This window comes from Panthera leo, chromosome A2 (genome assembly GCF_018350215.1).
Source record: "Panthera leo isolate Ple1 chromosome A2, P.leo_Ple1_pat1.1, whole genome shotgun sequence".
Taxonomy (NCBI): domain Eukaryota; kingdom Metazoa; phylum Chordata; class Mammalia; order Carnivora; family Felidae; genus Panthera; species Panthera leo.
In genome coordinates this window covers 14,425,204-14,437,559 of record NC_056680.1, presented here as the reverse complement: position 1 = coordinate 14,437,559, position 12,356 = coordinate 14,425,204, and the positions used below count along the sequence as shown (strand labels likewise).

Genomic DNA, 12,356 nt, shown 5'->3' with positions numbered 1-12,356 from the left:
GAGGGCTGATGAGAGAGACAGACGGGGCCGGGGAAGTGGTGGGTGGCCACGCCAGGCCCACGAGGCCCCGATGGAGGCGCCAGCAATGTTCAGCCAGGACAGGAGGCAGCCGAGGGGGAGGGGGCGCTGGACTGCAGGGTTTGGACCCCACAAGGGCTGCCACGTGGGAAGAAGCAGACCACAGTTCCATGAAAGAAACACTTTCCAACAGGCTGAATCCCGCACCAGTTCCAGAGGAGTCTTTGTCATGAGCGAGTGTGCACACTTCCACCGCTCCAGCACCTTCTTTGGCTCCCGATCGCCTGCTAGAGATAGCTCAGGCTTCTGACTCGGCGTTCAAGGCTCCGTTCGTCTCCCCTGCGTGCTTTGCTTGTGCTCCCTTCTGCTCTCCGTGCCCGCCTGAGGTTTCGCTCCTCCAGCCTTTCCAGACACATTTCTAGCTGCCAGGAATGCCCTTCCTGCCTTGCCTGCTGGGCAAACTCCTACGCCATCCTTCAGGACCCAGCACCTATGTCCCCTTCTCTGGGAAACATTGCCCTTCCCCCACCCCCAACCCACAGTGTCCCTGTTTGCTTTGTGACCCTGGGCCGATTTCAGCTGTGAAATGGGGGTTGTATGAAAATTACCCTCCCTACAAGTCTATTTTGACCTCCAAGACAATAAGTGTACATTAAAAGCCCTTAAAGTGAGGGGTGTCTGGGTGGCTCAGTCAGTTAAGCATCTGACTCTCGATTTCAGCTCAAATCATGCTCTCACGGTTCGTGGGACTGAGCGCTGACAGCGTGGAGCCTGTTGGGATTGTCTCTCTCTCTCTCTCTCTCTCTCTCTCTCTCCCTCTCTCTGCCCCTCCCCTGCTCGTATGCTCTCTCTGTCTCTCTCAAAATAACTAAATAAACATTAAAAAGATAATAAATGCCCTTAAAGTGAGTTAGTTCTTGGGGGAGCAGGGAGGCCTTGCATCCAGTCAGTGCTTAATGTGTGTTCATGATCGTCTTCCTCCTCTTTGATTCTGCGGTTTTAAGACTCTCTTGTTTTAAGCATTGTTCCAAGATTCTTCTCCCACTCACAGTGCTAGGAATTTTAAGAACCCCTGGTTCTAAAATTATAAGAGTCTGAAATGCCGTGGGCGGGACCAAGGGCCTCCTTGTGCCCTGAGCTGACCCCAGGGTGGCTGGAGCCAGGGTCTCTGGGTGGGTGGGTGGGGGGCTCATGCCCCCCACTTCCCCAGACTTGAGGGGGTGTGGTCTGGCAGCCCCAGTTTGGGGGGAGAGCAATGGATTTACCAGGAGGCGGATGGCCAAGGTTCCAGAACGGGGGGGGGGGGGGGGGGGGGCGGGGAGGGGGGTTGGCGGGGGGTGAGGCTGAACTCCCCCTCTGCTCAAACAGGGTCACAAGGCAGCAGCAAGGGGCACGGGGCTGTCAGCTCAGGGCGATGGCTTCTTTGGGAGACTCAGTTTCCTCATCTGGAAACTGGAGCCAGGCGCTGTCCTCTTAAACAGTGTCGGCAGGGATGGGCAGGAGCTGAGGCTACAGTCCCTGCCCGGTGCCAAGCACTCACTTCGGCTGTGCCTTCCACCTGGAACGTCCTCCCTGATCCGCTTCCCTCTGGGAGCCCCTCTCAGTCCTGGCCTGGCCCCGCATCTGGGGAGGGGCTTCAAGAGGACGCCCACCCACCCCTGCCCCACCCCAGGGAAGGGAGGCCAGCTGCCCGCCCCAAACCCAGCTGCCCCAGGCCTGGCAGCAGCCACAGCCCCGACACTTTCTCAATGAAAGGTATTTGGCCACGGAGACTGACACCTCATCACCCTCAGCCTGGAAGCCAGCTTTACCCGCCGGCTGCGGTGGGGGGGCCCCCCTGGCTCTTCCTGTTCCCCGGGACCCCACCGGGCAGCCCAGAGCCCAGGTTCCCTTGGGCGAGGAACTCCCCCTCCGAGCCTCCCTGTCAGCTAGGGGTGTAGACACAGTGTATTGTGGATCAACGCACACCCTCCCTGGCTCCCAAGGCATCTCAAAGCATCTCTCCACTCCTGTGCATTTTAGCCTATCCAGGCAGAGGCTGGGGCGCCGGCCCCCCCCCGGGGCCGCCCAAACCTGGACTCCAGCAGAGTTCTGAGGCCCACCCTCAGAGACTGGGGCTGAGGCCTCTGGGTTTGTCAGATTCTCCCTGACCCCCTAGGCCCCCTAGCCTACCCCCGGCCAAGGGAAGAGGTTCCCACGAAGGGAATGGCCTGAGCAAAGGCATGAAGGCTGGAGAGGTTGAGAGCTGTCAGACTGAGCTGGACGGGAGCCAGCGGACCATGTGGGCCCAGGGCTGACCCCGCAGGTGTGCTGGGGTCCGTGTGTGAACCTACCTCCCTACCAAGGCCGGATCGGCTCCGCGCTGGCACAGAGCTGAAGCCTCCAAATGCTGCACAGGCACATGGTGGTGTGGACGGGAGGGGCGGAGGCAGCAGTGGGTGGGCGGACAGGCGGGTGGTAGAAAGGTAAGTGGGTGGGTGGGTGGGTGTGCAGAGGGCCCTGGGTTAAGGGAACACCCCGCACCCCCACTCCCTGCTGTCACCCCATCCCTGGGGTGAGGGACACAATGCCTCCCATCCCAGGTCCCCAGCAATGCCGCTTTGATGCCTTCCTGGGGCCAAGGGAGTCCCAAGCATGTGCCGGAGGGGGCTGTTGAGCCATCCAAGGAGCCCCTGCTCCTGCGGGGATTCACTCCAGGGCCCGGGCAGCCCTTTGCCTCTCCCTGTGGGGGCCCAGTTTCCTCTGTCTGGAAAGCGGGAGTGTGGCCAGGAGGACTCGCGCACGCGAGCACACAGAGCCACGCACACAGAGCGCCAGCAAGCGATGTTCTGCCGCCTCCAGACTGAGTCCTGGTGAAGTAGAGGGCCCAGGGCCATGGCCTCGGGCAGCCCGGTCACCATGTGGCCAAGGTGTGGCCAGGCCTCAGCCGGGTGGGGCCTAAGGAGGGGCAGCGTGACCCTGGCTGAGGAAGTCCAGAGCAGGCTCGATTCCTGCCGCCTGGGGCATGGGCCCCTGCCAGGGCCCCTCCCTGCCCAGTGCGGCCCTCGGGCACACGGCCAGGCTCAGAGGAAAAGGCCAGGGCGGCAGCTGCTACCGTGTTCAGCGGTCAGGGCGGCACAGGCTCGGGCTGCCCACGAGTCAGGTCTGCACACACGTGTCACAGACACACTTCTGTGTGACTCTGCCAGGACCCACACACCAGCCCGAGGCACGCCCGGCACCTCGTGGAGGCCTCTGAGCTGCTTGCACGCCCATGTCCGTGTCTGCTCCAGGCCCCTTTCCACCTGCCAAGGTCTGGGTCCAGCAGCCGCAGCCTCCATTTTCAGTCCCCAAGACCGACACCATGAGTGGGAAATGAAGCATCTTTAATTGGTTCCTTGCCCCAACCCCCCGCCCCGGGGGGGGGGGGGTCTCCAAGCACCAAACATGTGAGAACTGTGCCCTTCAGCCCCAGAACCAAGAAGCCCTTGCCTGACTTTCGCTGGGCCTGGACCCCCACTCTTAACCCCTGCGACCAGCCCCGTAGGCTTTGTTTCAATAAATAACCCCTAGAACAAAGCTTGGGGCAGGGGATCCAATAAAGCACCCAGCTCGGCAACAGGCAGAGGGGGCTTCAGGCAGAAGGCGGGAAATCTCAAGGGGCAGAATATCTGAAATCAGGGTCAAAACACACATAAAATCAGAGCCAGCGCTCGAGCTGGGAATGACTCCTCCCAGGCCTCCGTCGGCTGCCCGATGGTCTCCCAGGATGCTGGCTCCTGCTGTCAGGAAGAACTCCATTTTGCCTCACACAGCGACAGTCCCCTGCCTGGCAGTTCCACAACCCGACACTCCTAGTTCCTATCTTGACTCTGAACTCTGGGCAGGGGAGGGAGAGGGGGGCCCAGAAACCTAGGGAGGGAGCATCTGGGGAAGGGGGCTGAGACTTCCGAGGTACAGAGGAGTCCGGAGCAAGGCAGAGGAGTAAGGCCACGAGCCCAGGTCACTGGCGGGCCCTGCCCCGGCGGGTACGGAGGGGACCTGCGGCTTGAGCCTGTGCCCGGGTCACCTCACCCATCTCCCTGCGGATGTCACCAAGCGCTGTTGCCGGGGACTCCAGCAGCCTCTGGAAGAGGCTAGGCCGGCCGGCTGGTGGCTCCCGACACTGGAAGGTGACAGCTGTGCCAGCATCGGCCTTCATTTCCCTAGAGAAGCCGTCAGAGGAGCCATCGAAGCAGCGGCCGATGGCGATCTCCTTGGCCAGCCTCGGGCTCTGGTCGGTGACCGTGTAGACACCGTAGTTGTGGCCCAGAGGGTCGAGCGGGGCCAGCATGGCGAAGGCAGCCGGGTCGTCAGCTGGGGCGGGTGGGGGGTGCCGGGCCAAGTAATCCCGCAGGAGTCCGTTGACCGCCACTCGGCGGCAGCTGCCCTGGGGCGTGATGGTCACCAGCGTCCTGTCCACCTGACGTTGATCAAAGAGCATCCCGCTGCACTTGAACTCCACACAGGCCGCGGACGTGCCGGGGTGCTCGGGGTCTCGGACGCTCCGGGCGTCCCGAAGCCCGTAGAGCTGGCCCTGGGTGCGCGGGTGGCTGCCCCCAGCGTTGTGGGAGCGGACCATGTACTCCTGGGGGCCCTGGATCTTCACCTTGAGGAAGCAGGCCCGGAACTCCTGGGGGTTGGGCCACCAGGCCAGGAGGTCCCCAGTCCAGGAGGCCGGCACGCCCTCGCGGAACGGGACCACGTTGTACTCGTACTTGTCCGCCTCCACGCGCGCGAAGCGGAAGTGGCTGGCGGTCACCGGGGCCTCCTGGCATTCTCGCAGGCTGCGCCACGGGTACACCGGGCCGTTGGCCTCGGCGGGGTCGCCGGGCCTGGGTTTAGCGAGGTTGATGCGGAAGCCGTTGCGTTTGAGGGCTGGGTCGTCGTGGTCGGTGCGGCGGTAGCCCAGCCTGTCCAGGTAGGGCTGCGCCACGCCCACGGTGGCCGCGTGCGGGCGGGGCCGGGAGGGCGCGGGCTCCAGCTCCTCCCCGCCCAGGGTGGCCGTGACCAGGGCAGTGTAGGCGTCCGGCCGGTCCGTGTCGCAGAAGGCGGGGAGGCAGGCGCCGTTGGGGCCGGTGACCGCGCTGTCGAAGCGGCCCCAGGCACGGGGGTTGGCCGCGAAGCCGGGGGCAGGCTCCAGGTTGACCAGCGTGACCACCACACCCTCCACCTGCTCGTTGGGGGTGAACTTGTCGTTGGCATAGGCGCGCACCTTCACGAAGCAGCGGCGGCGCTCGGGCACGTCCAGGTTGAACAGACGCCGCTCGCGGATCTCCACGTTGCCCACTAGGAAGACCCTCTCCTCCCTGCGGACCCGAGGGGCCGCTGACCCCTCTCGCTGGAAGCCGCTCTCCTCCTCCCACAAGCCTGTGTCAGGGTTCAGTGACCACAGCTTCAGGGCCTCCACGTGGCCCGCCATGTGGATCTGGCCGGCATTGACGCGCACGGCCACCGGCCCTGCCTGCAGCTGCTCCGCGGAGCCCGCGGCGCGGAGGTCCACCGCGAACATGCCATAGGTGCGCAGCGGGGCCAGCTCGCCGTCACTGTCCACGAAGCGCAGGTCACTGGGGGCGGCCGCCGCCGAGGTGAGATCTCGGGGGTCCACGAAAGTCACCCGGGCCTCCACGGCCCCCGTGTAGGGTTCACCATCGGCTCTGCGGAAGGCCCCGGGCGGGAGGACCAGCTCGCCCAACGGGTCCTCCTCTTCCAGCTCCCCAAGAGGGATCGTGTTGCTCTGGCTGGCATCTAAGATGACAGGGGCTTTCTTCCGCATGGCTTTGACATCGTGGTATACGCCACCACCTCGAGGGGCAAAAGGCAGAACTCTGACAGTGTCCATGAACTCCCCACTGGGGTCCACGAAAGTTACCACCAGCCGCTGGGTGGAGGGCGGCACCTCAATGGTGAAGTCGCCCTGATAAGATGTGAATCCAATGGGCTCCCGGCCTAGCAGGATCTGGGCAAAACGCAGGGGTTCCCCTGAGTCGGTAGCCACCACGCGTCCCCGAACCAGCACCCGAGGGGGCAGACATTTCTGACAGCCACACTCAGCCACCACTTTGACGGGGAGGACATAGTTGGAGCAGTGGATCTCCTTGCTCTCCAGGCGGCGAACGGAGCAGCAGCGGGACCCCGAGTCCCCACACCGGGAGCTGGAGCCTGCAGGGCTGGGGCAGAGGGTGTCAGAGCAGAGACCCACGTCCAAGTAGGCGGGGCCACTGCCAGGCTGGCCACAATCATCTGGGAGCTTGATCAGATGCTCTTGGGGCTGGGGATTGCAGGCTGGCTGGCCCGGGGCTGCAGAGCAAGAAATCAGAGCAGATCAGAGTAAGGGGGAGGGCTCCACTGAAGCCAGGGTTGGGGCCTGGATTGGGATCAGGGGCTCAACCCAGGGGCTCGGTGGGGGCCCGGGATCAGACTCAGCAGGGTCAGAGAGCAGTCTGCAGCTGGGGCTCCATTTGGGGTTGCTTTCGCTGGTGATGGGTCTCGGCTAAGTTTCAGGGCATGCTCAGGGTTGGGGGGCTGAGGGTGCTCACCCAGCACAGTAAGCCGGGCGCTGCCCGAGCGCACAGTGCCCGCATCGTTCCACGCTTTGCAGTGATAGGTGCCTGCCTGGTCTGGGCGCAGCCCCCGAAGCTCCAGATGGGCCCCGTACCTGTGTTCTCGCCGGTCCAGCAGGGTCCCGTTGTGGAACCTGGGTGGCAGGTGGGCAACACCAGGGGGCCCTCAGCACAGGGAAGGGGCTGCATCCGTCCCCCATCCCCCATGCAGCCCAGCAAGGTTGTAGAGCATCTTTCTCCCAGTCTCTGAGGCACCACATGTCATGGAAAATCCAATCAAACCGCAAAGCTGGGTGCAAGGCCCTTGGGCATTGGAGCAGGGCACTCACCAGGAGTATTTCTTGGGCATGGGGGTGCCTGAGGCTTTGCAGCAGAAGGTTACGTTCTGGCCAGCCTCTCGCACTCGGGACTCGGGGTGCTTCACCAGGTAGGGTTTCTCTGGGGGCAAAGGTGGCAAAGGTCCTGCCCCATCCCAGCTTCTCCCAACAAACCTTCCCAAGGGCAGGGCCCCATCCTTGCCCTTCCAGGGGTGCCCTGTTTCACCTGTGGCTCTTCTGATGACCTCTCCATTCAAGTTCACCCCATGGCTGCTCAAGATGGTGCCCCATCTTAATGCTGCCCCCCTGCAAGTCCCTGTCTCATCTCGCGTCTTCTTCAGCTTCTCACAGTGTATTTGTTCCTCCCATGGCAACATATTTAGTGTTATGCTTTCTCCAATGGCCGTGTCACATCTTATTTCTTCCCCAGTGACCTCATGCTGCACCACATCCTCCCAAGTGTCACCCAGAATTTCCTTCTTAGCTTCTCAGCCTCCTCACCCTCCTTGCCCTGGGGCACTTACCCAACTTATTAAGGACAACAGTGACCACAGCAGAGATAGAGCCATTGGCCTGGGCCTGGCCCAGGCCTGCAGAGAAGCCATCCATTTGGGCACTGACGTTGGCCCGGCTGCTGGCACACACTCCGGGAATCCGGAAGGTCCCATGGGCATCGGTGATGGCCACAGTGCCAGGCCAGTCTCTCAAGGAGACCCTGGCTCCTGGCAGTGGACGCCCAGATGGGGTGACCACCGAGCCCAGGAGGATGTGGTCAGGGCACTTGCAGGTCTTGGAGCTGCAACCTGGGGGACAAAGGCAGGCAGAGGAACAGAGGAGCCTCTTCACTCCCTCCTTCCACTCGGTCACTCAGCAAAGATGCCTAGACACCCTCCCCCCCACCTTGTGCCCCTCAGAGGCCTCAGCATGGCCCTGCTTGCAACAGCCTCTTGTGTGAGTGGGGACATGGGGTTGAGCAGTCAGAACTGGGGCAGACCTGTGGTCCAGAGGGGTGAGGAAAATGCCCTGGTGGAGGGGACAGGAGAGGTGACTCTCACAGGACAGAGAAGCTTCTTTTAGCATGACAGAAAATGTCCAGCAGGGGCTGGGGGCCCAGCTAGGGGTTGGGTCTTGGGCTCAGAACATCTCCCTCCCCTCCCCTCCCAATCCCGCGGTTTCTCCATAAGATGGAAAATTCCACTGAAAACGTCAGGGCAGAGGCGTCAGGAGGGCAGAGCCAGGCGGGGTAGGGTGGGGACCCCACTACCCCATTGGCCACCGTGCTCCCCCACCCTGCCATGGGCTCTGCGGGCGCAGTCTCCAGACCATGTTTGTGGAGCCCAGGCGGATCGGAATTTCCAGTCGCCTCCTGGCTGGCCTGGTGTCTGGCCCTGGGAGGGCTTGGGCATGGTGTCTGCCAGGGTGTGAGCGCGTGTCCGCGTGGGCGTGGGGTACGGGAGAGGGGGGCTGTGAATGCCACGCGTGTGTGCCCCAAGCACATGAGCTGGCTTCAGTGTGTCCGTGTCCACCAGGACATCCACACGCTTGGTGGCGCGCCCAAAGCAATGCCCACCCGGATCTGCTCGTGCCTGGACATGACCTTCTTGGCGTTCACCCATCCAGATACACACATTCACCAATGCTCCTCCGCGTGGGGCGGGGGGACGGGGGCGCAGAAGGGAAGGAAGGGCCAGTCTCCATGTGTTCCAAGTTCTGGTCCCCGAGGACCCGCCTCTTCCATTCCAGCCCCATCCCATCAGGCTCATTCCCAACCCGCCTCTCCCCACTAGGTACCCTCCTCAGCAGGCCACCTCCCTCCAAGTCCAGGCCCCGCCTCTAACTCAACACTCTCCTCCAGGCCCCATCCCTCCTACCTGGACAAGGAGGGCGTACACACTTCTGCGCCTCCAGGGGACGCCCCGGACACGCATCCCCAGACGTGCTTGGGCAGCGGCGGCGGCGCAGGCGACGGCCTGGCCCGCAGCTCCCTGAACAGGGACCCCACGGGCCCCACGCGCCCCACGTGGCCTCTGCGGTAAGGGCGGAGAGGAGGGAAGGTGAGACGGTGGCCCACGCCAGGGACTGCGCCTCCTGGAAATCTAGTAACAATGTAGGACTGGAGGACGCCCCCTGCTAAGTGCGTCCGAGGATGGGTCCCCCAAGAGAGAGGTTCTGCCCATTGCTCTCATCAGTTGTCCCCCAGGCTCACCTGTCGAACGTGCAGTTGAGGTAACACCCCATTTGCCCCAACCCCAGATAAGCTCCCCGAGGTTAGCCGTGCTGTTCTCCCTGCGTCCCTCATACATTTGGGGTCAAAACACGCCCCCCAAAGAATGGAGCTGTTACAGATGAGCAACTGAGGGCAGCAGGAGGGAGATGAGCTCCTGAGGGGTCTTTCTTGTTCCCTACCTGGGCCCCTATTCCCAGGCCCTCCTTTCCAAAGCCCCGCCCTTATATGATCCAGCCCACTCCTTGGGCCCTGCTAAAGGACCCCCAGCTCTTTCTAACCACGCCTACATCCACACGGCCCTGCCCCCTTTCCTCAGTACCACCCATTCAAGCTCCACCCACCTATAACCCATGTCTGCCAATCCCCACTCTCTTCTCTGCATGACTAATATAGATCCCGCCCTCTCCCCAGCCCCGCCCATCCCCACACAGTCCCCGCCCCTCCCTGGGCCCCGCCCTCACCAAGCGGGCAGCGGAAGCGCACGTGGTAGTTGGAGCAGCGGCGGCCGCGGGGCTGCTCGCGGTTGAGGCACCAAAAACCTCGCGTGGGGTTCAAGTGCACACGCTCGCCTACAGTGGACGGCAGGGCCCAGTCCGTGGTGCGCGCCTCCAGCGCCAGCGGCCGCGGGCACACGCGCGCTGGCCCGTAATAGAAGCGGATGGCAGCCAGGCTCTCGAAGTCGCCGTCGCCGCCGGGGTGGTCCACGTTGAACCAGGACGTCCACTGGCTGGCCTCTGTGGGCACCGCACGCTCTGGGACCCGGGCCACAGCCTGTCGGGCCTCATCAGTGCATGCAGGGGCCCAGGAAGCGGCCTGCCCACCCCCATCTCCGAGGTAACTGTTTACCTGCTAAGACGGTCACCCCACCCCCAATGAACACGGGCTAACCCAGCCGGCCCTTGACCCGCCCAGATCCAGGGTCCTCTAGGGCACAAGGAGCTATAAAGGGATTAAGGGAGGTTGGCCTCCCCTAGCACCAGCCCCCGTTCTGCTGCCCAATACTTGAGCTGGCCCATTAGTTCAGGTTGACATTTTGCCACGCTGACATCTTGACACTGTCTCAGCAGCCCCCAACCTTAAAATTAAGCCTGTCCCCCACCTCAGAATTCAGAACCCCTGAGGTGTGAGGAGACACAAAAGTAGCAGGAGGAGACCCGATGGAGAACAGCCCTAGCTGTGGCTTTCCATTGCCTGGCTGCTCCTGGTTAGAGCCAGCTGGGCCCTTGCTCACTGCCTGGATGAACCCACCAGGCAACCTGTTTCACAGAAGCCACAGGTGGGAACGGTCTGGCCTCCCAGAAGTCAGCTTCTGCTTCCATCAACTCCCGCCCCCACCGCCCCCCACCCCACCTGCACAGGGGCCGGGGTGTGTGTGCTCACTCCTTTCCTGACTTTCCCAGCTAGGAAACCAGAGACCCAGGTTCCAGAACTACAGGTCTGGAATCTACTAGAAGCACCCTGCACGATGCTTCCAGTAGCAGGGAGGAAGCACCCACTCCCACCCTACATTGGTTTCCTCCTCGACAAAACAGGCCCTGGACTCTCACCCCTCTGCTCCTAAAACTTAGACTTCTGGGGGCACCTGTGCCAAGGGCTGCCATGTCCAGGGACCAGGAAGTTACTGGCCTTTCACCCCTTGTGTCCCCTCCTTACATGACCACACCAACCAGAGCTCACATAGTGAGTCCACAGCAGAGCCAGGACTTGGACCCAGGATGACTCACCTTCCCAATCCTCCAGGGCTGGTGAGGGCTGTCCGGGGCGCAGAGATGGGCCTTCAAAGCCCCAGGCAGTTGCTGTGGGCTCCTCAGGGGGGGTAGTGACTGTGGGAGGGATGAGGAATGGAGGGAAGGAAACATGCTGATGGGGACCTCTGTGGGCTGCTTGTATACAAGGTGCTGTCATGATCATCCCCATTTCACGGGGCGGGGTTGGGGGGTAGTGAGTGAGGGTCTCAGAAGCCAGAACCATCTCTCTGACTGACCCCAAGGAATGCAGGAACACCCCCCCCCCCCCTGCCTCCAGGAAACCTCCCTATGGCCCCTACCCCCAATCTCCTGCAGCCCCATCCCTCCCTGTGCCCTGGCCAGGATGCCATAGTCTGGGGAAGTCTGTGTGTCTGGTCTGACCCAGTTCTCCCCCTCAGTGTGCTCAGCGACCATGGGTTTAGTTGGCTCTGCCTCTGCCCTCAGGTGGAGCTGCGTTCTTCATCCATTTGCGGGGTTGGAGGTCTCTCCCTCAGTGTACCTTCCATCCCTTCACTTGGGGCCCAAGCTGCCATTGGGAGGTCTTTGGCATCTAGCCTGGCTTCTCTGACCTTGAGTTATCTAAGATAGCCAGGCTGAGCGGTGACCTCAGACAAGTCCCTTCCCTGTCTGTGTCTCAGTCTCCTCATCTGGGAAATGGATCCAGTGCCCTGTTCCACTGAGTGCTCCTGAGACGGGAAGTTTTCTGAATGGTGTGTTTGTGGAAGAGGAGGAGTTGTGTGAGAGGGGGCCGCTCTGACCCCTTAATCCTGGGCCAGGACACAATGCTTCAGAGTCCAAATGCCGGGGGTGAGACCGGCCCCCCGCTGTCCCCAGGAACCTAAAGGAGCCTAAAGTTCATATGGATACTCCGAGTTCCCCTACCTCTCTTGAGGAGGCAAGAGAACAGAGAAGTTTCCTCCCTTCCCTCCCCCGGGCGCGTTGTTGGTCCCAAGAATCCATACCCCCGACGCCCCTTCACTCCACTCCCGGGCTGACTAAGGGGGACCCAGGTCTGAGGACGCCAGAGGGTCCCTTGGTTCCCTCTCCCGGAGCGGCTGCGTGCCAGGCCTAGGGGTCTGGGCTGGGGTCATGGGGCGCCTCACCTCGAGCCCCCGCCAGGTGCGCGGCGGCGACAAAGAGGCAGAGTAGTGGCGGCAATGACGCCATGGCCGGGTCCGAGAGTCCGAGGGAGGGTCCGGGCTCCGCGGCTCGCTCGGATCCGACTCCCGCGGGTCTGGCGGCCGCTGGGGCTGAGGGTGGGGGCGGGAGGTGACCGCAGGCCACGCCCCGTGCAGGCCACGCCCCGTGCAAGCATCGCTCCCTGGCCCTGGGTGACTTCGGTGAGCTAGCAACCTCCCCGGTCGCCCCCTTCGGTGCGTCCGGCTGTGCCTCCGCCCTCAGGCTGGCCTGCGTCCTCCCCCCCCCCCCCCCCCCCCCCCGTCGCCAGCTGGAAGTCCCTCCCTCA

The 12,356-nt window shown here is 62.9% G+C and overlaps 2 protein-coding genes across 4 annotated transcripts in view; one reads left to right on the top strand and one right to left on the bottom strand.

Moving 5' to 3' along the window:
- The window catches only part of PBX4 (PBX homeobox 4), a 53,341-nt gene extending 52,668 nt beyond the window's left edge, over positions 1 to 673 (top strand). Inside the window, exon 7 of one of the 3 annotated variants that reach the window (XM_042929029.1) lies at positions 212 to 673. In XM_042929029.1, the coding sequence (XP_042784963.1) occupies positions 212 to 328 (117 nt within the window). In that variant the 3' untranslated portion in view covers positions 329 to 673. The remainder of the gene's footprint in view (positions 1 to 211) is intronic. The other 2 variants (XM_042929026.1, XM_042929028.1) reach the window with 2 other exon arrangements.
- Positions 674 to 3,512: 2,839 nt separating this feature from the next.
- On the bottom strand, positions 3,513 to 12,058 carry CILP2 (cartilage intermediate layer protein 2). The gene is made up of 8 exons (XM_042927500.1): positions 11,995 to 12,058; positions 10,868 to 10,966; positions 9,605 to 9,877; positions 8,788 to 8,943; positions 7,441 to 7,719; positions 6,929 to 7,037; positions 6,576 to 6,733; positions 3,513 to 6,336 (listed from the first exon to the last, which is right to left on the bottom strand). Exons 1-8 carry the CDS (start codon positions 12,056 to 12,058, stop codon positions 4,001 to 4,003), a joined length of 3,474 nt encoding a protein of 1,157 aa, XP_042783434.1. The 3' UTR covers positions 3,513 to 4,000.
- Positions 12,059 to 12,356: the final 298 nt, after the last annotated feature.

Coding starts and splice junctions, on each gene's coding strand:
- CILP2 (XM_042927500.1), bottom strand. CDS start 12,058: ATGGCGTCATTGCCGCCACTACTCTGCCTCTTTGTCGCCGCCGCGCAC. Junction 9,878..10,867: donor AGCCCTGGAGGATTGGGAAG/GTGAGTCATCCT, acceptor CGGTGCCCACAG/AGGCCAGCCAGTGGACGTCC. Junction 7,038..7,440: donor TGTTGTCCTTAATAAGTTGG/GTAAGTGCCCCA, acceptor CTTTGCCCCCAG/AGAAACCCTACCTGGTGAAG.